The 24030-nt window shown below is 51.9% G+C and overlaps 9 protein-coding genes across 9 annotated transcripts; 4 read left to right on the forward strand and 5 right to left on the reverse strand.

The window, feature by feature from the left end:
- Nucleotides 1-931: 931 nt before the first annotated feature.
- On the reverse strand, nt 932-3655 carry AtWU_07167 (putative histone-lysine N-methyltransferase (Ash1); the record flags this gene model as incomplete). Its single annotated transcript, XM_035502276.1, has 4 exons — nt 932-1703; nt 1761-1960; nt 2016-2389; nt 2443-3655. 4 exons carry the CDS (start codon nt 3653-3655, stop codon nt 932-934), a joined length of 2559 nt encoding a protein of 852 aa, XP_035358169.1.
- A 1310-nt stretch (nt 3656-4965) lies between these two features.
- Nucleotides 4966-6923, reverse strand: erf2 (palmitoyltransferase ERF2; the record flags this gene model as incomplete). The annotated part of the gene is made up of 3 exons (XM_035502277.1): nt 4966-5715; nt 5772-5880; nt 5932-6923. The coding sequence occupies 3 exons, from the start codon at nt 6921-6923 to the stop codon at nt 4966-4968; spliced, it is 1851 nt and encodes a 616-aa protein (XP_035358170.1).
- An 843-nt stretch (nt 6924-7766) lies between these two features.
- Nucleotides 7767-8533, forward strand: AtWU_07169 (uncharacterized protein; the record flags this gene model as incomplete). The annotated part of the gene is made up of 4 exons (XM_035502278.1): nt 7767-7907; nt 7981-8024; nt 8183-8384; nt 8483-8533. 4 exons carry the CDS (start codon nt 7767-7769, stop codon nt 8531-8533), a joined length of 438 nt encoding a protein of 145 aa, XP_035358171.1.
- Nucleotides 8534-8967: 434 nt separating this feature from the next.
- Nucleotides 8968-12046, reverse strand: pmt1 (protein mannosyltransferase 1; the record flags this gene model as incomplete). Its single annotated transcript, XM_035502279.1, has 5 exons — nt 8968-9501; nt 9560-11020; nt 11084-11367; nt 11421-11710; nt 11781-12046. The coding sequence occupies 5 exons, from the start codon at nt 12044-12046 to the stop codon at nt 8968-8970; spliced, it is 2835 nt and encodes a 944-aa protein (XP_035358172.1).
- Nucleotides 12047-12872: 826 nt separating this feature from the next.
- Nucleotides 12873-14715, forward strand: AtWU_07171 (putative pre-mRNA splicing factor; the record flags this gene model as incomplete). Its single annotated transcript, XM_035502280.1, has 3 exons — nt 12873-13065; nt 13123-13176; nt 13241-14715. 3 exons carry the CDS (start codon nt 12873-12875, stop codon nt 14713-14715), a joined length of 1722 nt encoding a protein of 573 aa, XP_035358173.1.
- A 1081-nt stretch (nt 14716-15796) lies between these two features.
- On the reverse strand, nt 15797-18009 carry AtWU_07172 (guanine nucleotide exchange factor SEC2; the record flags this gene model as incomplete). The annotated part of the gene is made up of 3 exons (XM_035502281.1): nt 15797-17230; nt 17291-17933; nt 18002-18009. The coding sequence occupies 3 exons, from the start codon at nt 18007-18009 to the stop codon at nt 15797-15799; spliced, it is 2085 nt and encodes a 694-aa protein (XP_035358174.1).
- A 2016-nt stretch (nt 18010-20025) lies between these two features.
- On the forward strand, nt 20026-20715 carry AtWU_07173 (DNA-binding protein; the record flags this gene model as incomplete). The annotated part of the gene is made up of 4 exons (XM_035502282.1): nt 20026-20049; nt 20172-20272; nt 20327-20337; nt 20435-20715. The coding sequence occupies 4 exons, from the start codon at nt 20026-20028 to the stop codon at nt 20713-20715; spliced, it is 417 nt and encodes a 138-aa protein (XP_035358175.1).
- Nucleotides 20716-21025: 310 nt separating this feature from the next.
- Nucleotides 21026-21955, reverse strand: coq4 (ubiquinone biosynthesis protein COQ4; the record flags this gene model as incomplete). Its single annotated transcript, XM_035502283.1, has 2 exons — nt 21026-21675; nt 21733-21955. The coding sequence occupies 2 exons, from the start codon at nt 21953-21955 to the stop codon at nt 21026-21028; spliced, it is 873 nt and encodes a 290-aa protein (XP_035358176.1).
- Nucleotides 21956-22351: 396 nt separating this feature from the next.
- Nucleotides 22352-23932, forward strand: AtWU_07175 (uncharacterized protein; the record flags this gene model as incomplete). Its single annotated transcript, XM_035502284.1, has 6 exons — nt 22352-22492; nt 22559-23125; nt 23197-23251; nt 23323-23385; nt 23447-23558; nt 23620-23932. The coding sequence occupies 6 exons, from the start codon at nt 22352-22354 to the stop codon at nt 23930-23932; spliced, it is 1251 nt and encodes a 416-aa protein (XP_035358177.1).
- Nucleotides 23933-24030: the final 98 nt, after the last annotated feature.

A 24030-nucleotide genomic window follows, 5' to 3' on the forward strand; every position in this document is an offset into this window, starting at 1 on the left:
GGTTTGATGAAACCTGTGGATACATAGTGAACCGAAGGTTTAGATCACCTGTCTGCGGAAATATATTCCACCAGCGTGTACTATGCCGCGTCCCCCCCCACCAACCGAGATATCATGAACAACAGTGTTACTAAAGAGACTACATGAGCGCGCGACAGAATAATCTGGAATAAAGAATTATCCTATTCTGACCGATCGATGAAATGAGAATCAAGCTTGAAGTCAAAAACAGGGAAAACAGGCTAGCTACACAGTCAATCCATACAAGACATAACAAGCAATCCAAAGCCAAGGAAGCACATTCGCGCATCAAACATTTCGTCCTATTCCAAGCCTGCTTCGTGAAATGATATGATTTGATAGGGAAAAAGAAAGGGAAAAAGGAGACCAGAAACATTACATCAAACATAACACTGGAGATGAGTGAGGATATAACGATAACAAAAGGGGGTGTTACAGTTCGAAGAGCGCCATCGTGATAAGTGAGAAGAAAAGAGTAAAAAGAAAATGAAGAATAGAAAATAACAAATAAAGGCAGGTAAGCACAAAATAGCAAACCGAAGCATCCAGTAAATCCAGCAAGGATCAAGGGAAGCATAGTGAAATACCTACCTACCTACCTATCGCATTAGGGCCTAATAAGAGGGGGAAGCTGCCGAAATTATATCTCAAGAAAGGAAATAGAAGAGGAAAGAGGACGAAAAGAGTCTGTGGGCCAGAAAGCAGGCCCAGAGAAGCCCAGAAGAAGAGAACAGAAAGGGGCAATAAGTTGGAGTAAAAGTAAGGTTAAGCCAGAAGAGATAGATGGAGGATTCGGTTCACTACAGAAAAAAGGTGATCGTCCAAGATAATGTTGAAGGCTCCGAAGGACAAAAGTTGTCCTCATATAATCTTTGATATAAGGGCGCCATGAAGCAGCCTATATCGATGATCACTTTTTACTGCCTTTCGTGGCTGCAGGCCCCGTACGCTTTATCGCACCTTTGGACCTGGGCTCCTGTTTGGGTGCTTGCGTTTTCTTCTGAGCTTTAGGCGCGGTGATCTTATGATCTGTCTTCGTGTCATCCTTTTTCGTTGATTTCCTCCGTGGGTTTTTGCCTTTGGCCGCAGCGAGAATTTTCGCTTTGGTGGCTGCAGATGAGCGGCTTAATTTCGACGATGATGGGGCGGCATTCCGAGTCTTGCCTTTCGCGGTCTGTGCTGACTTCTTGGGCACTGTGGCCCTTGCCTTGACCTTCGTGGCTTTAACCTTAGGGAGTTTGATGTTACTCTTTCCTTTAGGTTCATCTTTCTTCGTTGCCGTTTTCTTCGTCGGCGATTTCGTTGTCTTCGTGGCCTTCGCGGCCGTTCGCTTGACAGGGCTGCCTTTCTCCTTCTTTGCCTGCTTTGTTCGAGAAGCAGTAGTTTTGGTGACGGTTGCACGCGCTCGCGAAACCGCCTTCTTGACGCCAGATTTGATTGACTTGGCTACCGCAAGTTTTTGTTTCTTGTTGGCGCGCGAAGATGATACGTCGAGCGCATCGCCAGACTTGCGCTTGGTGCCGGCTGTCTTACCATTTGTCCGTTTGCTGGCTGATTTTTTCGGTTTCTCCACCTTCTGCTCTTTCGCACGTTGAGCCTTCTCCTTGGGCCTCGGGCCCAGAATGCCACGGCAATTCGATGAGCCACATCTGCATTGCTGGACATTCTTCTGGGAATATGGGCTACATTCCGAAATCAGTTATGCTTGTGGGTGTGATTCCGCAGACAGAGTAACTCACTCAAAATTGTAGTCATAGGTCAGTTCCTCACCCGTCATGATGCCACGATCGCCAGCGAAGAGAGCCATGCGCGGTTTCCCAGCGACAGTCCACTTCTCCATCCGACAGTTGGGCTCACAAGAGTGATTGACGAAGCGGGCGATGGAGCCTCGAGTGGCATCAATGATCATATTCTGATCAAAGTACATCAGATAGTAGCACTGGAGCGTCGTTAGCAATGTAGTCATGAAGAAACCGTAACTGGGACCGACCAACCTCGTTATGCTTGTAGATCGTCCGCATTCGTTTCTCACACTCTGTCTGAGTGATAATCTCACCCGTGTACTCCACAATGATCTGGTTGGGCTCAAAGGTGCGGTTACTCCGAACACCGTACCCACGATCGGCCGTCTTGATGACTTCCACGCCGATGTTGTACTTGCCTCCAGCCTTGGTCCTTTGCTTAAGCTCCTCGAAACTGCGGTTGCCACACTCCTCACCCACCCCGCAATTACCTTCATCACACTCGTAGAACATGTAACGGTTCTGACATTCCTCGTCGCAGCCCGTTTCTGGCGTGCACATGCACTTGGACAGCTCACAGTGCTTGTTTGCCCGCCATATACTGCCCGCCTCTCCCACAAAGACGTCTAGAGCCCGTGTTAGCAATGGCCATCTCATCAGTCATGCGCAGAATACTTACTCTTGTTAGTCTTTCTCCACTCATCTGGTTTGGGTTGACCAGGAGGCAGCGGCGAGAAGACGTCGAAAGGCAGTTGGAAATCGCGTCCATTCTTCAAGAGTCGGTCGCCTGCAAACATAGGCAGTGGCAGCAGTTTCCGTTGCGACTGAGTCTGAGACTGAGTTTGACTCTTCCGCCTGCTCCTATTCCGGCTTTGAACCGGCGGAGAGTCGGTATGTTCTTGTCCGGTGTAAAGGCCATGCGCCAGCCAAAGCTTTCGCTTCAAGCGCGGGACCGGTTCAGCTGGGGCGGATTGCTCCTGCGGCGGCTCCTCCGTAGACTGAGTCTTGGACGGAAGATCACTTTCCGAGACCCGTCTCTTTTTAGGAGCTGGAGCACTCGGCGTAGGCGCGGGGGTCTCTTCCTTGAGAGCGGCGACGTTTCGCGGCCGTAGACTGGCACGTCGATCCGGACCACTGCTCTTTTCTACCTTATCACGCGAGCGTTTGCCCAAAACGCTGCTAGCCCGACCAACCAGGTCAGAAGCCTTGTCGAGTATACTTAATCGGGTTGACCGACGTAGCGACTTGCGACGTTCAGGTTTGGCAGGCGCAGAAACCTTTTCTTGGTCCTTGTTGTCTTCCTGGGTCAACACCTTTTCCACGCGCTTTCGTAACGTCCGTTGTTGTAGAGACATGCCGATGTCGTTGGGTTGCGGTTCCTGAGACGATTTGGAGACGGGGGTATCTGGCGCCATTGGGTGATCGTCACCGTCCTCCTTATTCTGCGGAAGTGTTGTCTCGCTCCACAAGGCAGTTTCCATGACCGCTATGCTGTGCCGGAGGTGGGAGGAGGACTTGGACCTCGTCCTCTTCACCTCCGCAGCCTCGACCGCACTGGCCAGGACATCGCCGGAGACCGTACGATCACTTTCATCCGCCGGAGAAGGTAATCCATGATTATCCGCGTCCAAATGGTCACTGAGCTGGACTGCCCCTCGTAAAGAAGCGCGTGTTACACGTGTAGATCGTCGGCGGAGGGTGGGTTTCTCGTCGGTGGACGCGTTATCGTTGTTGCTGGAGGTTTCGGAGCGACTATTTTCGGGGGTGAGGAGTTGTTCGGTATATTCGAAGGCCATTGTGCCCTCGAGGTGCTCGTGCGTGTGTTTCTTGAGGTCCGAAAGGGTTGCGGGAGTCGCGGGAGACGCGCCGGGAGAACCAGGTCGACCTTCCATCCCCAAGGGCTGCGGGAAAAGGATATGCGGTGAGAACTAGGTTTTGGTACGAGGGGCAGGACCACCAAACAGCTCGGGATAAGTTGATGTTTCCAGGGATGGATTGCTAGAAATTAACGCGGGGGGTGGTGGTTGTCAACTTCCGAGAGTGTGGCTGACCTGGCGTGCTGCCAATGTTACGGGGGGGAAGTGGGAAAGGTGGTCAGTGGTTCTTTCTCCTTAACCAGGAGGAGGAGACAGATATCGGTGGTGAGCCTTATACCTCCTCACTCTTCATATCTTAACCCCGGAAGCGGGATGGACGGCGTGAAAAAGCCGACGCAGAGAAGGTGCCTGAATGCTTAACCGGGGTTGAGGAGAAGGTCATGGACAAGGAATGGGGGAGGGAGAAAGCAGGGGAGGGAAGAGGAGGAGGAAGAGGAAGCGAAGAGAGAGAGAGGGAGGGAGAGAGTGCGGAGTGAGAGAAAGACAGAGAGAGAGGGTCGAGGAGAGCCGTAGTATCGTCAGCAACAACCCCCGACGACGGCGCCGCGGAATGCAGTCAGAACCAGTGCCAGACATTAAGTAGATCCCCTCGTCTCTTTGTCGAAACCCCCTCGTTTCATCTTCAACCTGTTCCTCTTCTCCGGTCCTGACCAGGATTCCCAACTGGTGACAAGCCCCAGCTTTGCCCTCTTCCACCCCCGCCTCGCGCATCTCAAGAGACAGGACCTCCTACACCCGGACAATTCTTTTGCATCTACTATGAGGCATATAATCGCCATTCTCGGGTATTCCGGGCTCACCTCGTCCGGTTACTACGCTTCTTTGGCGCCAACGGCTATCTATTTCGGATCTCCTTGGTCTATCTCTGGTCCAGTATCTGCATATTGTACATAGCCCTAAATCGTTCCCCGATATCATGTTTCACCTGATCTGCCGCAACAGCATCAACAACAACAGACAGACACTCAATGGACAGACGTGTATATATAGTAGAAATTGGGAAAATAATATGGAATAAAGGAAAAGAAAAAAGAATATCGTGAAGAGAACGTAGCCAACGGCTGCTTCATACGTGCAACTCGCTCGAAAATCAAGACATGAACAGAAAGTAGGGTGGGGTATGTCAACGTATATGCGGTGAGCCCAATTGGTTCAATGAAAGAATGGCAATGAGGTGGTAACATCCATTAAGATCTTACTATCTTTGGAAAAATGGTGACGAAGAAGCAAAGAAGAAGGAATGGCCCCGCAGGGAGCAAGAAGGAAAATTCATACGGAAATGGAGATGGGGTGGAGCAGCGAGAGCAAACCGGCACCATCACCACTCACTCTTGGGGTTGAGAGGGAGGAGGCACTTGTTGCATCTCAATGTCATTTTGAGGCTCGACATTTCGAGGGAGATACTTGCGCTTCATCGTGCTCAGGCGCTGGTCCCCTTCCTGATAAGGCTGCTTGAACTGCATATACGTTGGGGGCCGTGGCCGCAGGAAGACGGACAACCAGTTCCGGAAGACATTGCCTTGAGTGAAGGGCCGATGGCGGTCGGCTTTCGCAAACTTGTGCGAGTTCAAATATTCTCGGGTGGTCTCGCCCCGACCGACCAGGAAGAGATGGTAGGCCCATAACGAGGCCGGGTATGGTGCGGCAACCGCACCGTAGATCACCATGGCCCAGGGAACTCTCCATTTATCGATGGCTGTGCCAAAGCTGACATGCTCTCGTGATTTATACACCAAGATGTGTGCGAGACTGGCACCAAGCAAGAACAGAGCAAGGAGGGTGGAGGATGCCACAAATGTGAAGAAGTACCGGTAGTTACGGCGACCAACGCAGTTGTTGAGCCACACACAGTGATGGTCAAGAGTCTCAACACAGTTGTCGCATACACGGCAATGATAGCAGCGGGGAGGACGCCATATACAGCAGGTCTTGCAGTACTTCACAGGCACGTCCATGGCCGCAACGTCGGATGTCGCCAGCTTCACCATCACCCAGTCGTTGGTTGGAGGGCCAATTGCCAACGGGTCATCTGCGGGATCCGGGGGTGGCAGCTGATGAAGGTTGCGAGGAATAATCTAGAGCGGATCTGTTAGCAGTTGATGATGCACTGTCTTGCTTGAATCTGTCTTACCCCAGGATCAACGACGGAAGCATGTATAAATGACGAGAAGCACAAGTAGAAAAGATACGCGAACAAAATGGGAAGGGCGGGCGAGATGTTGTGCCAGAGCCAAGGACCCCTATGTATCGTTAGCTACTCGAACACACCGAGTGAGAGACGGGATACCTACGAATACGCGAAGAATAGAGCCGTAGGTACAAGCACGAAGATTGCCGTAGCAATATTGACGGGCTTATCCCTGGAGTTCTGGAGCCTTCCCCGGCCGAAGAAGATGGTGTTGCCGACAAAATATTCGTAGTTTTTGCCCAGACGGCTTTTGCTTGCACCGGCCTGAGGGGCCTTGTCGATAGACCCAGGGGTAGAGCCGGCAGACGAAAGCCTCTCATGTGCCCGTACGTCACGGCTACTCTCATGTCCCTGATTTCTGTTCTGCAGAGAGAGGAAAGAAAGCGTGGACCGGTGGGGGCTGACAGGCTCGTTTGAGCCATGATAGTTTCCCCCGAGGTTAAGATGAGGTTGTTGGATCTTATAAGCCCTCTCCCTGTCGTAGAGAAGTTTGGCGCTCTCGCCCTGACTCCTTCCCGTGGTGTTACCGATAGGGCTAGCATTCGAGGTGTTGCGGTCAGGGATGATAGGGTCCGTGAACTCTGTGCCTCTCGAAGGAGGAGCTTCCTGCTCTGTCGGAGGAATAGACCCTTGCGGTATCGTGCTATTCGAGATGAAGCTCTGTCTGTTCTGACTCGTATGATCGTTCCAATCTTCCGATGTGTCGGTCATGGTCCCCTTTGTCATAGGCCGACCCCGATGAGCCTGGAGTCGCTGAGAAGACATAGGACGGAAGAAGCCTTGCGCAGCAAGCGAAGGAATGTGTGACCGGCTCTGCTTGCTACTAGCACTCCCTGGCCTAGTCCATTGACTGGTCGATGTGATAGAGCTCCTGGCAGGCGGGGGTCCTCGTCTAGGAGCCGACGCTCGGGACTGCGGTGGATGCGACGAAACTCCGGTATATGTCTGGGACTGTTCTCCATCATCTGACGCCATGTCCGTCACCCGGGACGAAATTCCTCCCACGGAAGGGGGTCGCGGAATACCGAGAACATGTTGCGGGGGCGCCGAGGCAGGCGTGTCGCTGGTCTCCGAAATCGCGGAAGATAGAGGCATGTCGTTGAGTGTGGATGGAAAATTTTTACTCATATATCACAGCAATCTAACATATTGTGGCCAGACAGGAATGAAGCGGTTCGGGTTAAACGGACGGAGCGTCGTCTGTGATGACGGGAGCGCGGTGAGGGAAGTTATCGGTAGGAATAAAGTGAAGGAGTGACGAAGAAAATAAAAGACGTATATCGAGGTAGACTGGTATAAGATGAGGAAAAAAGAATGTAAGCAACCTATATTGGACAGTGCTCAGTTAGCCTCATCTAAAAAAGACGGGATCCAGACCGGTTTCTCCCCCTGTCGGCACGCGGGAAGGGAGAGAGAGAGAGAGTCAAACGACGAACCTTGGAAATGAAGTTGCGGTGATTGCAAGACACGCGAATCACGTCACATCACGGTCGCAAGCCGAAACCCAAGACTTGCGATGGCCGAAGTGAGGATGTAAGACCCCAGACACCTCAGAGCCGGACAGGTGGATGACATGCGCAGAGCAAACACGAGGGTTTATCGCAATCGATACCGTATGATGACTGATTATTGGGGGGAAGAAGGAAAGCCTAACCAAACCAGTCCAGCTTGAGTTTAGTCCCGGAGCTTAGCTCCAGGCAGTCAATCAGGCAGTCAGGCATGAAGGCCGCACACGAAAAAAAGTGTCAGGCCAACCACGCGGGCTGAGTCAGCAGCCGTGCCGGAAGCTGGCCAACGAAATGTCACCTGATGATGCGCCGGCAACATCATACGTCCGACGCCCACCGATTCTCCCACCTCCTCCCTCAAGACCCATTCGAACCACCAACCCCCCACAGTCCTCGCAGACACACGTCCGCTCCTCGCAATCCCATCAACATGTCTTCAATTGCTGCTATGGCCTCCCGCCGGGCCTTCGCCCGCCAGTCCTTCCTTCGCGCTCCCCCGCGCCGCTTCTACAGCTCCAAGGTTGAGGAGGCTGGCCTCGACAAGGGCCCCAAGCGTGACCCCGAGCTCTACGTACGGACCCAATGAACCGATAGAAATCAATTGCGATCGTTGGAATCTAATTGGTGAAATTATACTTGAACAGGTTCTGCTCGGTGTCATGTCCGGTGCTTTCCTGCTTGCCGGATGGTGAATACTTTTCCCTTTTCCCCGATTTCTTTTCATAGTGTGTCAGCACGACAAAACATACAACGCTCAATTGCGAAAAAAAATCTCTCGACACTACTATACCAATCTAATAATGAATCGACTCAATTGGCTAACATAATTTTTTCCCCCGAAAATAGGTACTTCGGCAGAAAGCCCACCTCCGTCACCTCCGAGAGCAACGTCCGCATTGGCGAGAGTGCCATGCCCTGGGAGCAGACCGACGAGAGTGGCAAGGTCTACAAGTACCAATACCACCCCCACGGTGACAAGAGCCAGCCCCTGCGCAATGCCCCCAGCGCCCTGAACACCGTCATTGTTCCCAACGTTACCCTGCCCGTGGTATTTACTGCCCCCCCACCCCCATGTGGTTGATATTCGCGACCAATATTCGACAATGCCAACTGGATCACTAACAATCGATTCCCTGTTCTTTCTAGGACCTCCACGAGCGCTACAACAAGTACGGAAAGGAGGAGTGGGACTACTAAATAGTTCACCATCTGCAATCGCAGACAAGGCCGTGTTGTTGAGATTCTAGGAAGAAAGAAGTTGAGGCAGGTCGGCGCTGATCGCTGTACACTAAAACTTGTGAAGACTAGAGTATGGGGTGAGACCGTTTTTACAAGACCACTGTGCATAGTTTGTTGTTTTGACGAGGTTTTATTTGGAAGATTGTTTCGTTGCGCTTACACCAAGTTCCCAAACTGTGATAAGACATGTACAATCAAGTAGGCCGCTAAATCCAGGAACACGTAAGTAATCATGTACAAGAGTCACATTTCGTTAGACCAAAGTAGTTGAATGAGCAAGAGGGAGGAAAGAGAAGCCAGTTATTGCTAGAAAAGAAGTACAGAAGAAGTAAAAGAGAACAGCCAAAGTTTGAAACCAGTACAGCGATCCCTCACAAATGCTTCAAGTCTATTCAAGATTTGGTCGCCTCGTTGGCCTCGCTGGCCGGCTTGGGGTCAGGCGAGCCGCGCTGCTCCTGGGAGCTTCCTTGCCCGGCAACTGAAGCTGGGCCGTCCTCTACAGCCTGAGGGGGCTGTCTTCCAACAGTTTCGGGATTTTGGCCTTCAACGTCGGGGTGAGGCGGGGCAATTTGACCGTCGATCATGTCGACAACACGGCCGTTCTCCAGGCGAGTCTTCGTCTCATGACGGCTCTCGAACTGGACCTTACCCTCCTTCTTCAACTGAGCAACAAGTTCCTCGTCCAGCACGTTTCCGTGTTGATCACGGTACTCCACACGGGCCTTGGCAGTGTGCCGAGCCCGGGGCGTGACAGCCGGTTCCTGTGCCTCCTCCTGCAAGACTTCCTGTTTCTGTTGCGGGACTTGCTGCGGGACCTGTTGTTGTGGTGGTTGTTCCATCACAACGGGGGGTGCTTGTGGCACTGACGCTTGAGTCGTGGGGATAGCCGGGTGCGTGTCCACGATCTGGGTCACGTATTGGTCAAGCTGTAATCATGTTAGCGCCTACAACATGAGTATCGGCTGCGGTGCCCCGGATACTTACGCTAGTGTAAAATGTGTGGCAGTCAAAGTCCCAGCTGTCCATTAGCTTTACACTGTTGCAAGCATCCTGGGTCCAGGGGTTGCCGTAGACCAGAGGCGAGTACAGTGTAAAAGTAAAGATGCTAATCGCAAGGAAAATACCGGCCAACAATTTGCCGATAACAGGGCGAGATGGTAGCCCAAGGCTCTTGATGCGGTTGGCAAGGAAGTCGAACTCCTGGCAGAGGGCAATGATAGCGAAGTAGAGGGCAGGGAAATAATGGTGCAGGAAAAGCTGGCGCGCCATGAGGTAGAAGGGGAAGTAGTGGAAAGCCCAGCCAAGTACACTAGTACCAATTTCGTAGTCGAACCGTTTGAAGTTCACGTTGTGGTAATCACCACAGCTCCTCTGCCAACGAAGAACAGAGATTCCCTTGAAGATAACGTAGATGACAATGGCCACTGTTGAAGACCACCAGATGAAGGGGTTGCCCAGGAGGTAGACTTGGCGGTGATCCTTGCCCCAGAAGTTGATGCCACGGAGGAGGGTCGGCCAGGAAGGCGGGCGAGAGTCCCAAGCGTGCGATTCAGTCAGGCCTGCATTGGTAATCCACATCACCTTCTGCAGCTCCCAGAACTTGCCGAAGAAACCGGGGTTCCTGTAGTTAACCTTCTCACCATCCTCTGCTAGCATAGGGTGGCTGTTCGATTCAATGTACCAGATGCTGTTGGGCAAAGTAGCTCCTCTGGCGCAGGTCACTTCTTGCTGGTCGAAACCCCACTCGGGAAGCTTGACTTTGTGGGAAAACAGGACACAATTGGTCATAACGTGCACCAGGCGGAACTTGGTCTGGATGGTGCGCAGTCGCTTCTTCGCCTCCTCGCCCTCAGAGAGGGACTTGACAATTTCAACGCGGAAGAGATCGTTTGCATCTCCGGGGAATCCATCGTAGCCATATGCAGACACCTCGAATTGCCAATCCACATCTGTGACAGGAGGCCGTTCATCATGCGAGTGAATACGTCTCCGAGTGATAAGGTGATCTAACCTGATCACAGCGCCATCTTCGATATACTCCGCGGTAATGTTGTCCCAGGCCAAGGGGCCCTCCACTGTTCCATAGGGGCCAAGAGGCTGAGTCTGGTTCTCGAGGACGAAGATGTTGTTCTCATCCTTGTGGGGGTAGAGCGTGATCTGTTGCTGCTTACTTCCTGTGGGGTACATGTGGTTGTGAGAATGAAGATAGCCTCCTTGGGTGTTAAGGTGACGGATGCTGACGCGGGATCCAAATGCAACATCGGCGGGAACGTCCTGCATTCCCTTGGAGTTCAGGGTCGCTTGGAACTCGGACGACATGAATCCATCTCCATCGCCGGGGTTAACAAGGCACAGGAAGTGAATTCCAAACATGGCGCAGTAGAAGCTGAGGGGAATAACAATCAGGCAGAAGACACGAGCAAAGAAGTGCTTGAACCACAGGCGCTGTAGGATACGGGGTTAGCCGCTGGCTCTTGCAGATCTAGATCGAGATTTGGAAGCACGTACCGGTGTGACATTCTTCGGATCACCAAGCAGAACCCACAGTTGGAGAACGGTAAGCGACCCAACCCAAGCAACGGTGAAGAGTCCAACCCATTTGACACTGAGGGTAGCGCCCAGAGAGAGGCCAGTTGCCGCGAGCCAAAACCACCAGGGTCCACGGAAGGAATGAGAAGGTCCCAATTCCTGCTGGTTGGTAAAGCACGTGAAAGACAATGCGGTGAGCGCAGTGAAAAACACCAATGGGGAATCCAAGAGAATGAGACGAGATTGAGTGATAAGACCGTTCTCTGCGCTAAATCAGCATGTGCAATTGACCAGACGGACAGGCATGGAGACCTACCAAAGATGACGACACCGGCACCTAGCACCGCGGTGATAGTGCGGCATCCCGATGCCCTCAATGTCAGGAACATCAATGGGATCGTGAGAACACCCAAAATCGCTGGAAGCATGCGCATGGCAACATATGGTACGCCCGGTTCGAGGTAATCCTTTCCAATGTCCTTGAAATCGAACTCGCCATCAAATCCCGCCAGCCAGCCAGCAAGTGTGATGAGCAACTTGGCAAGAGGAGGATGAACATCCATGAAGAAGCGGCCCTTAATGTACTTTGTCGCAAAACCTCCGAAACTGTCCGCCATGCATTAGAACAAGATTATCTCCGGCATATGCGGGGGCGGAAAAACGCATGCACACATACTGGACTTCGTCGAAGACAACGCTAGAAGGCTGGTAGATCCTGAACAACCGCACCACTGCCGCAACAATGGTCACCAGAACTAGAGTTCTATAGTCGGAGGCGGGAAGATGGAAAATATTGTTGTCCGTAACGCCATCTGAGGCATAACTCGAGGAGGCCGCGACGGCCTTCTTGCGGCTCTTGGGACCGGGAGAGCGGCTGGGAGAGCGTGAGGATGATTTTGGCGGCGGCGTAACCGCCAAGGTGTCTTTGGATTTGGCCGCCATTGTCGAAGGCGGTTCGAATAGGGAATTGCACAGAGAGAGGAAAGAAAAAAGGAGTGGACAGGAGACTGGTCGGGGGAGGGGTTCAGAAGATCCTAAAAGCAGAAAAATAAAGGGCAATTGATCATCAAGAGCTACCGCGGGCAAGCGAAACAATGACGGAGCCCGTTACTGCACAATGCTCCAACTCCAGGGGAGCTTCGGGACCACCCCCGCTGAACAGGCACAGATGTAGATGAGGTGTGGGGGGTGTAAACAAAAAAGTGGACAATCAAAAGAGGGTAAGAAGTTATTTCAAAAAAGAAGCGCCATGACAGAGAAGAAGCGGAACAAAAGGGGACCGGGGAAGGCAGAGAGTAAGAGGGAAGATGATGAAGAGCGAGCACAGCACGTGTGGGACGATTTAGGGAGGCGGACGAAAGCGTCGGCCGCTTTAAGGCCAGATCGTCGGCCGCAGTTTGCGAGAGACTCTTGGTTTTCTGCCCGTCAGCATTATGCAAGGCCCCCATGCACGCCGCCAGCATCAGCCTCGTAGGGGCAGTTTAATTATAGCTATCTATAGTCTACAATGTCCCAACTTTCATGTAAAACGTCCAAGCTTAGAGCCATGACAACAAACAATAATAATCAATAATGGATGTTGCCCCAGCGTTCATCAACGGTCAGGTTACTTAAGTTACTTAAGTTACTAAGTAGATTGATTGACAACGCCAGGGACTGGCCCATCGCGGTTTAGCCTCGTGTCAATCCAGCCAATCATCAGCTCCCATGTCTACGCGCGCGGGTAGCCTGTCCGCCCGCGCTTAGTCTTCAATAGCCGCGCCCAGAAATGAAGTCAACCCGAAAAGGAACATCGCAGGTCGCCGAATCGCCTCAGTCTGGACTCTCTCATCCAATCCCGCATCTCTCCATTTTCATCGGAGTGCGAATCATGGCATCTGCAAGTAACGGAGGTACTCCGCTGCCGGAAGAGGTGGGCAAGCCACCTGAGGGCGTGGTCTTGCCACCCAAGGACATTCGAGGTAAGTTTGTCGATGCCTCCGAGGCCTGGTGACGCCTGAAAGCTAACATTGGAACAGCTATCGTCGAGAAAACGGCCGGCTACGTCGCTCGAAATGGTGTCGTCTTCGAAGGTACGTCACACCCCTGCATACTATTCTCTCATTCGGACCGCGCAGCTCACGCGCAGACTCTTAGATCGCGTTCGTGAAAAGGAACGGAACAACCCCAAATTCTCCTTCCTCAACCCCGGTGACGCCTACGCTCCCTTCTACCAATGGCGTCTTGTCGAGATCAAGGAAGGACGAGGAACAGCAGTGGCCGCAGGCCGACCTGGCGAAGCCACCCCCGCAGCTGAACCCGAGAAGCCCAAGGGCCCCGAAGAACCGCCGGAGTTTCACTTTTCTGCACGGATGCCCATAATCAATGCGCAAGATCTGGAAGTCGTGAAGCTCACGGCCCTATTCGTCGCCAAGCGTGGAAAATCATTCATGACCGCGCTCTCTCAACGAGAAACCAGGAACTTCCAGTTCGACTTCCTGCGCCCGCAACACAGTCTCTACCAGTTCTTCACCCGACTCGTCGACCAATACACCATCCTCCTCCGCTCCGAAGGAATCGACGCCGCCACAACAGAGAAGAAGCGTCTCGCCGACCTCGAGCACAATGTCCAGAACAAATTCCACGTCCTCGACCGCGCCAAGCAACGCGCCGAATGGGTCAAATTCCAAGAACAGCAGAAGCAAAAGAAGGAGGAGGAAGAAGAGCAAGAGCGTATCGCATACGCCCAAATCGACTGGCATGACTTCGTCGTCGTCGAAACCGTCCTCTTCACCGAAGCAGACGACCAAGTCGACCTCCCTCCCCCAACCTCCCTCAACGACCTCCAATCCGCCTCCCTCGAACAAAAAGCCATGATGTCTCTCAACCCTCTCCGCATCGAAGAAGCCATGCCCACCGAAGAGGAAACCCCCACCTACTACAACGCCTATCCCCAACAACAACCCGAACCCATAATCCCTGCCGGCCCCGCCTACCCCCCTCAAGGCCTGCCCTCTCAACAACAACCCATCGTCCCCCCACCCATGTCCACCGCCGCCCAAGAAGAAGAGCAATACATCCGGGAACGCATGGAAGCACGCGAACAAGCCGCCGCCGCCAAAGCCGCCGCCGCTCAACAACCCCAACAACAACAACAACAACCAATGCGCATCCGCTCCGACTACGTCCCGCGAGCCCAAGCGCGCCGCCAAAACCCCACAGGCGCCACAGCGCTCTGCCCGAACTGCCACCAACAGATCCCCGTCGGCGAACTGGAACAACACATGCGCATCGAGCTGCTCGATCCCCGCTGGAAGGAACAACGCGCCAAGGCCGAATCCCGCAGCGCAACCACCAACCTCTTCACCGTGGACGTGGTCAACAACCTCAAACGTCTGGCCAGTCAACGAAGCGACGTATTCGATTCCGCCGCCATGCCTGGCTCCGGGGCTGTCGACCCGGAGGAAGAGGCCCGTCGCAAGAAGATGGCTGTCGAAGGTGCCGTGCCTGGTTCGGGTCCTGTGCCGCCGCCTGTTGTCGGACCTGCTGGCGCACCTCCGAATCCTCAGAGTATGAATATCGAAGAGCAGATCAGACGCATTCATGAACGGCAGGCTATGACGAGGAAATAGACCAACTGTGTATTTTCTGTTTCATTTTTTGTTTCTTGACTCTTTCATGATGTGTCTATTTGGGCCCTTTCCTTTTTTCTTCTCTTCATATTTACACTCTTACCTGGCATACTGGGAATTAGGATCTATCGTTATATTGTCTACTCAGGCGTTTTTTTGCAGTCGATGAAGGAGTATGTATACGTGGTTGATAGGTCTTCTTTGAGGCGAGACGTGTGTCGTCTACACTTCAGTTGTAAAATCTTGATAACATTTCATGTTTGACCTGGGTCTTATGTCTGTAGAAGGAAATTAACGGGCATGGTATAGTAGTTGCTCCGCTTGTTACACGCGTAGTAAGTAGACCGTTTACGTTAAATTACGATACCGAAGAACTCGAGAACATCATAAATTTTTGCTCTACCTAAAGTTGCTAGGTGCAAAGCCACTACCTTGCATTCCTGCATCATCCGCTCCATAAGCCCTGATATCTCTGCCACCATGTATATCGCGTAAAAAGAATCAATCGCAATTGGATGCACCGGGGGAATAGCAACAGAAAGAAATGTATGCTGCAAAAACTTGAAAGTGCCGGGTGGACACTATTCCATGTGACAAAGAAACGCAGAATTCATTGAAATGCGAGGTCATAGTTCATCCAGGAGTACCTTCGCGCATCGAGGACATTCCCATCCCGATAGCGTTGATCAAACAAATGGTGCAGGAGGTACAAACGCGAAAGGGTAAAGAAACTTGGGAGAAAACCAAATACACAAGAAATGAAAACAAACCCAATAGAAAGAAAAATATGTATACAAAGGAGAAACAAGAAAAAAAACAAGGTATTAATAATACATACCCCATGCTGCTCTTGACTGATAATATGTCTCGGATGCAAACGACAGGATCGGTGAGGAATTAAGCAAGCAGGCATGGTTGAACTATACCGGTATATGAGAATAGATGAAGTTTGAAAAAGGGTGGGTCCGCGCAAATGCTAGTCGGAACACGAAATCAAAACCCAAGTAGAGTGCAAGACAACGGAGGAACGTCCGCGTCGTCGAAACGATAAGAATCGTGGGTCAAATCGGCATTGATCATATCAGTTATCACCATTCTTTGTGGTGTCGTGGTTGCTCGGCGTCTCCTCAACTTCAGTTGAGAGCTTGACGCTATCGGCTTCATCATGCGTATTTTCAGGGACGATAACCTGCATATCAGGTTGCTCGTTCATATCATCAACGAGGTCCGTCTTCAATACGGGTGCGTTGGCATCCGTGGGAGAGACCGCCGCGCTGCTGGCTGTAGATTCTGACTCAGAGGGTGCAGACACAAACGGATCGTCTCCCACAGAACCCTCGTCATGGTTGTGCTCTTCAATGTCGTCTAGGTTCTTTGTTTCTATAGCGACATCCTCAGGGACAGTAGAGATGATTGACCGCTGGCACTCATCACGACCATCCGCAACAGGAGCCTCAACGCCTTCAGTAGGTGTAGGAATATTCCCTTGGAAGCCATTGGCGTGAGCAAACAAAGGGATAATTCCACCCCCGATGCGTGACCAGAACATTCTCTCCCTTAGTCGGATAGTTTCATCCCATGCATCCTTCTCCTCTTCCGCATCACCAATGCGAACATGGCCGTCAAGGATGAGACGGAGGTATCCAGTGAACTCGCAGCTGGAACGGACTCTCTCTAGACACAAAACACACAGAGGATACCGTTGAGCGGTCTCGCTATCGGACGTCCGGAATCGATGGGTCCTCTCGTTGGTGGGACCGTTTCTGCGCTCGCCACACATTGAACAAGGAAACTCATATTTCTTTGCTGAAGGCGGCATGGGTTCAACCAGGAGAGTTCCATCGCAGATCCCACTTAATACCGAGCGCCGCGTTAGCCACGAGATCCCGGGCGCAGCATCAAGCCGGAGGGTCGGTTCGATGTCTTCCGAAAGCACGCGCTTGTAGAAGCGGGTCTCTTTGAGAGGAATGTGGGAAGTCACGGGCTGTGGGGAAGACACGCTGCCATTGGGAGAATGTGTTTGAGATTTGGCGGGAGATGACGACGCTGAACCGAACCCACTAGCCAGACTCATGACATTCAAGCCAGCGTAAGACCCACTTGTGGCCCGACTGGCAGGCTTGGAAGCTCGAGATGTTGTGAAGAGTTCCCGAAAGTCCTCATAAGCTTGGATATCCGTTCGACAGACCGGCTTAATCAGATGGGGGAAACTAGTGGACGGCCCTGGAGTGAGCTCTTCTAATGTGGGGATTTCCTCTGGTATGTCGGGAATCTCAGAATTCTTGCTGACATGCAAAGGATGCCGCGGCATAGTTGGTGATGACGGAGCTGTTGATATAATTGTGCGAGTCTCGCTATCATCCTTGGCGAGGTTGAGTCCATGCAAAACAGATTTTAGCTCGGCCAATTGTTCTTGATGTGATGCAAGCAGTGCTTCGGTGTCTTTGACTTGAGAGCGTAGCTGCTCGTTTTTCTTCTCTACAGCCTCACGCTCAAGCTTGGCCGCGGCGACCATCTGTTCAAAAGGTAACAAGTCAGTTGGTCGACCCGACATACAATCGCATATGGAGCTTACCTTGTTGGCTTCTTCAAAAAGCGCGGCAGTTAATGTTTCTAATTCTTGTTCAATGCCCTTCTTCTCCTTTTCCACAAGGGCGCGCTGAGCCTTCTCTTCAGCCAATGCAGCTTGCAAGCGCAACATCTCATAATCCACGTCGGACTTCTTGATCAAAACTTCCTGATCAATGTCTTGCCGATACTTTTCATTTTCCAACTCCAGGGCTCGGATCTTGGCTTGTGCCTGCTCCAATTCCTGACGAGTGGCGACTAGGTTGTCATCGAGTGTCGTCTGATTGTTGATCGCCTGGACCAACTTGACGCTCAAAGCTGCGACTTCATTGCTCAAGTCGGGATGATGCGACTGTGTTGACTCTGACGTCTCCGAGTCTTCCGAGTGGCTCGCAAGTCTGGGATCTTTCAAGGTGCTAAAGCTAGTTTCCTGGAAGTTGCCAACACTGGACGAGCGGACGCCCGGTGTCGGCTTCGCAGTGACGGTTCCAGACAGGTCATTGGTGGACCTGGCTTTCGTGACGGTCTTGTCGGGGGCGAGAGAGTTGTTCTCGGAGGAATTCGACCGTTTGTGGCTGGTGGGACGTGGCAGCATGGTAGACGGGGATAGGAAATTGTGGCGAGAGTAATAAGTGTGGAAAGCAATAAAACTGTCACCGAAATTAGCAAACAAACACAGCATAGGCCAACTGCATTGGAGGGACGTGAATATACATACTCGGCCATGATGATCGTGAGATGTCGACACGGCAAATGCAGCAGAACAGGGTATCACAGCAGAAGGAGGCGCGTATCACAACCACGTATATAACGGACCGGCAACGCTTCGCATCTGCAAATCCTGGCAGAGACAAGGGCTGGTTGAGGATGTATGCATGGAAGGATTAAAGCAGGGGGGGGAAGCAGTAACGTGACGTCCCCGCCAGCGCGCAGACTGGAGAGGAATCAGCCAGTCGGAGAACGAAGCATTGAGTCGCAGAAAGGAGCGAGATGCAATTCGATAGAGAGCGAAAGTCGCTGAAAGAGGGGTATGAAGGAGAGGCGGCGATAAGTTGGGAAGGATAGACCGGAAGGATGACGATTAAACTGGAGGCGAGAGCCGGGTTGAGGGAGATAAAGGAAGGGAGAGAGACGTCTTAGCGGGTAATCAGTGGACGTAACCCCTCTTTCGTCAAGGCAGATGATGGAATTTAGTGGGAAGATTAGTGTAAGCTAATTAAATTAGTTTAAAAAAGAATTATAGATAGAAAAAGATGGTCAGCGACCGGGGGAAGAACAAATGAGGAGAATTAAGAAGAGGTCGAGGACGACCAGAGAGAGTAGCAGCAGAGACAAGAACAAGAACAAGAAGAGCACAGCACGACTGCAGGCAAGGCCGGAGTTGGTACGGCAAGTGGATTCAGGTCGCAACAGGCAGTCAGTAACAGTAACAGAGTATCATTTCCACTGTACGTCTGACTCGGTATCGCCGCCCTGCTTGCTGTATTTACGGTTCCGATACCGGCTCCACTCGGCAGTGAGCCAATCATCAATACGGAGGCAAACCACAGGCGCTTAGAGATTACCGTATCTGGAAGGTCGATCGCCTCCCGGCGCGTCTCCGGTGGTGGACAATCACAAGGGCCGGCGTGAAGCTTGGGGCTGGCTGCCATTCCATCCTTTGGTTCATCCCTCGGTGTGGATGAAGGGAAAAAGGCGGGGAAGAAGAAACTAACTATTACTACGTACTACAATCAAGTCTGACGGACTGTTCAAGTGTAACACGCCATTGCTAGATTACGTATGATATGATACTCTGTATGGATGGTGGAATCATTTTTTCCCAGCACTCGCGCCACGTTCTCATCCGGCTTAATGGTTCCCACTAGGTACGATCTCGATACGGACCCGATCTCGCAAGGGCCTCCGGAGACGGTGACTAGAGCCTCTTGGGAAATTTAAGAGAGCTCGTTCCAATTCATAAGCTTTCTCTCGACCTGCAAAAACTCTTCACACGCTTTTCAATAGTTTGGGCGCAAAGATCCATCCGATGCGGTTGGGTGCGACATTAGGGCGTTCTAATTTGGGGATAATCAGCCAATCTTTCTCCCAAAATCAGCCCGGATCTTCGGCGGTGGATGGTTTCTTTTGGCTCAAAAAGGCAGCTCTTCCTTGGCACACCTGATGACGACACTTGCAGTCACTGCGATCTTCCACTCTCCGACACAACGACACTCAACTTACTTTCTCCTGGAAGTTTATATCAGGGGTTTGTTGGCATTGCAGCCTCGGTCTGCAGTTTTGACTCTCAACAAGTCATCTGCATATAGTTTTGTATAAATGAAGAATAACAATTGTGTCTGAACATATTATGCATGCAATTGTGCTCTGCTGTATGTGTGTGTGTGTAATCTGTAATGAAATGGCCCAAGTGCCCAGCCACCCCAGTTCCAAACTAGTCTAGTACTGGTCTGCGGACTATTGATTGCCGGATCGGGCCAGGATGCCCGACGGCCTCATGGCGCCCCACTCCATGTGCCTGAGTGCCTGAGGCTCACAGGCATCCAGGCAAGGTGGGGTTGGAAAGTTCTCCAAAGATGGAATGCGTCGAATCATCCAGAGTCTAATCCTGGGATAATCTCCCCGCTTCGGCATCGGCCTGCAATTCATTCTGTCCGAGTTTCATCCCGTCAATTTTTACCCCGCATCACTCTTAGAATCCTCCTGGTCTTCGGATCTTGCATACACAACACATCAAACATCATGGCCGACGCAGAGCTTGAAGAGGTCAGTATGAAATCTTCCCACCTACATTTAACTTTCCCCGTCTTCATGGGTGTCCATGCGTGATGAATATCCGGATCCGCGCCTTCGACACTCTTCGTATCAAATGCTTAAATCTGGTATAGATCAGACGGGCCCGTCTTGCCCAGCTTCAGCAACAGGGTGGCGCACGTGGTGGTTCGTCGGACGGCAACCAGGAGGAACAGAGAAGGCATGATTCCCAGACGTTGTTTTTGCTTCTTCATTTGTAAATCCTTACTGACTTGTCGCTCCACTTTAGGCAAGCTGAAGGTATGCGCAAACTCATAACCGATTAGATTAGGGCATGCTGGAGGAATCTCTCTGCCTACATTACTCTCGAATAATTTGCTTATTCCTTTACGAATAGCCGACCGCCGCACCACTATCCTGAACCAGATCCTCGAGCCCGAAGCTGCCGATCGTTTGGGTCGCATCCGCCTTGTCAAGGAATCCCGCGCTGCTGACGTCGAGTCCCGTCTCATCATGCTCGCCCAGTCCGGCCAATTGCGCCAGAAGGTTACCGAGGAGCAGCTCAAGCAGCTGCTGAACGCTATGGCCGAGAACCAGCGTAAGGATGAGGAGGAGCACAAGATTGTGATCAACCGGCGCGGCGGCTGGGATGATGATGACGACCTGTTGGATCTGTGAGATGTGTTTTTAGCGAAGGGTGTTCAGTTTGTGCTGAATGCTTGCCATGTTCAATGATACCTCCAGCTCTCGGATTTCCACCTTCACGACCAGAGCAGCTTGCAGCTGAATTTCTGCTACGACAAAAGTACAGTTTTATCCAACTTGATAGTCCATCAACAGTTCCTCCACCGAGGACCTAATGATACTTGGCCGAGTAATCATTCAGGAAGTGGCCATTCCTCATATAATGATACAGAAATATAGCTTCCTCAACAGGAAGCAAGGAATATAATACATCTAATAATAAGCATACTGATCCCATCTGAAGCTATTGCCCCCTCTGCTCCATCAACTCCTTCTCCCTCTTCTTCTGCATCCGGATCATCCGCCTAATCTCCCTCATATCCGGCGGCCTCTCAATGCCCAACTCCGCCCTCAACTCCCCGACATCCTTCTCCAACACCTTCTCCCAATAAACATTAATCAACTCCTTACTCTGCAACCCACTCTTCAACGCCCACGGCAAATAAATTGAGAACAGCCGTTCCCTTTCCGCCGGCTTCAACCTCACCGACGCAAACAAACTCAACCCAGTCATGGGAATCAACGTATTCAGAAACTCAAACGCCTTGAGCGCTAGCTCGCCCTCCACGAAGATCGGCAATCCCGTCACAGCATGGTAGAAATCGTGGCACTCGCGGTACCGCTGCATGACGTACGCGCATTCCTCGTCGTCAATGTACTGCACATTGTCCCGGGTGTCCGGGGACACGCCTTCGCGGTCCAACCAGGTAGCGTAGGTCCGGCCGACGGTGTTCTCGGGGAGGGAGCGGAGGTATGGCAGTTTGAGGGTCTCGGAGGTGATGCGCGGACGATCGCGGAGGATCTGTCGGCCTGTTGGGTCGGAGAGCATGGCGTCGCGGAGCCGGTAGATGAAGTAGGGTGTTGCAGTGGCTTCGCCGCAGGCGGCGATTAGGTCTTTTATGATTTATTAGCTACAACGTAGTATACTAGGTATGAGGGAGGTATATGTACCAGCTCTTCGGGGGTTAAGAAGAGAACCCACAGCTGACCCAATGGCCAGAGCACCGCGCTCTACAAAGTTCAATGGCACATGGCCGGGATAGTTAGGCGGAGGACGGTTGAAGCCGGAGAAAGGCCGTGAGTGGGCGCGGAGCGACAGTGGTGCTGCGCAGGAGAGAATATTGTTTAGCTCGCGCGCGTGCTGAACGGCGCTGCGCGTCCGGAGGACTGTCATCGTGTGTCGAGTGAAGGGTAACACGTCGCAATGGACATGGTCCTTGGGCCGGATGGATGTAGATGAGGGTGTGGTACGATGGGATGCTTTCGGAGCCGGATGGCGCTAGTGGTGGATGTGCGGTGCCGTAGGGCTGATAAAGATCGATAAGATAATCTTTTTCTTTATCGGCGGTTTTTGGCGCATCTGATCGTCTCTGCTTGGATTGCCATTGAGGGATACAGAGGCATTGATATCGCTGAATGTACATTTCTTAGGGAATAATTACGCAAGTTCAAAGAGGGGAGCTTTGTTTGTCTTCAACCCTCCCATAAATACTTGTCATACCCCTCCTCATCCTTCAACCCCCTCCACACCAACCAACTTACCCCTCAATTGTCTAAACCGACTGTCAACATGAAGCCCACCTGGTGGCCCGGCGAGAAGCACGAGCTCTTCACAGAATGGGCTAAAACTCAAGGCATCGTTATCAATGGGGTCAGTCCAGCGCGATTCCCTGGCCGCGGTCTCGGTATGATCGCAACGCGAAAGATAGAAGTACATCCCCACGCTCATACCCCCTCAAACTCACATACACCAACTAACATTCATATGATACAACAGAAAGACTCCATCCTCGTCAAAGTCCCCCACTCCGCAATGCTCACGCCCTCCAAACTCCCATCTACCTTCACCTCGCGCTTCCCGTCAGACACACCAACCCACACTCTCTACGCCGCATACCTCACCAACGCCAGTCCCTCCCACATAACACCATGGCGCAACACCTGGCCCACAATGGAAGACTTTACCTCCAGCATGCCTATTCTCTGGTCTTCATCTTCCCCCCTATCATCCAGCAGCAACAGCAACACCAGCAAAATCCAGGACCTCCTCCCACCCTCCATCTCCAACACCTGGAGCACCATAACCCCCGGGAAACGGAAACACAAGTACGACACACGGCATCAGAACCTCCTCAAAGCACAAGAAACCCGTCTGCGCAAGGCCTGGGATATCGTTGTCCGGGTATTCCCCGAGACAGATAAAGAGCTGTTCACGTACCATTGGGTGATTGTGAACACGCGAAGCTTCTTTTATCTTCTGCCCGGGGCGGAAATGCCGGAGGATAGAAATGATGCGATGGCGTTGGTGCCGTTTGCGGATTATTTTAACCATTCGGATGTGGCGGTATATGCCTTCCCTTTCTATCTGTGTATGTTGGATGAGATCGGCTAACGTGAGATATGGTGGATGGATAGTGTAATGTCAAGTTCGACGGGGAGGAGTATGTCTTTCGTGCGGCGAAGGAGTATAGTACGTTCTTTACTTCTCTCTTATCATTTTTGCGAGAGGGAGATAGCGGTATACTCATAAATGATGTACAGATGAAGGCGAGGAAATCTACATGAGCTACGGCCCTCATTCGAACGATTTCCTGTTCACAGAATGTAAGGCCCCCATGCCCTACAATCCCACATCACCATCCATACCCCTAATCAACCCATCTAGACGGCTTCTACCTCGACACCAACGCCTCCGAAACCCTCTATCTCGACGAAATAATCCTGCAGGACCTGAACGCCTCAAAACAAGAAGAGCTCGAGTTCCACCAATACTACGGGTACGCCTGCCATTCACTTATCCATCACCACACACCACTAATGAAGCCATAACAAACACAGAAACTACCAACTCACATCCGACGGCGTATGTTACCGAACAGAAATCGCCGCCGGACTAACCTACATGCCACTACGACTTTGGCAGGACTATGTACTAGGATACTCGACCGACGGGGTGGATGAGAAGATGTCAGCGGCTGTGATTCGGGGCTGGATTGGTGTGTATATCAAGGAAGCGGATGAGGCGGTGGCGCGGTTAGAGGATTTGTATATTGCTCAGACGGAGGATCAGGGTGTTATTAGGATGTTGTTGAAGAGGTGGAGGCAGATTAGGGCGCTTTGTGAGGAAGCGATTGATCGGGTGTCTTCATGATATGATATCATTTCTATCTGGGGACGGAGATGTGTATAGAATAAGGAAGGGGTATATTAACTAGTAGTATCAATCGGTTCAAATATAAGTACAGGCAT

The sequence above is a fragment of the Aspergillus tubingensis genome (assembly GCF_013340325.1).
Source record: "Aspergillus tubingensis WU-2223L DNA, scaffold_8, whole genome shotgun sequence".
Classification (NCBI taxonomy): domain Eukaryota; kingdom Fungi; phylum Ascomycota; class Eurotiomycetes; order Eurotiales; family Aspergillaceae; genus Aspergillus; species Aspergillus tubingensis.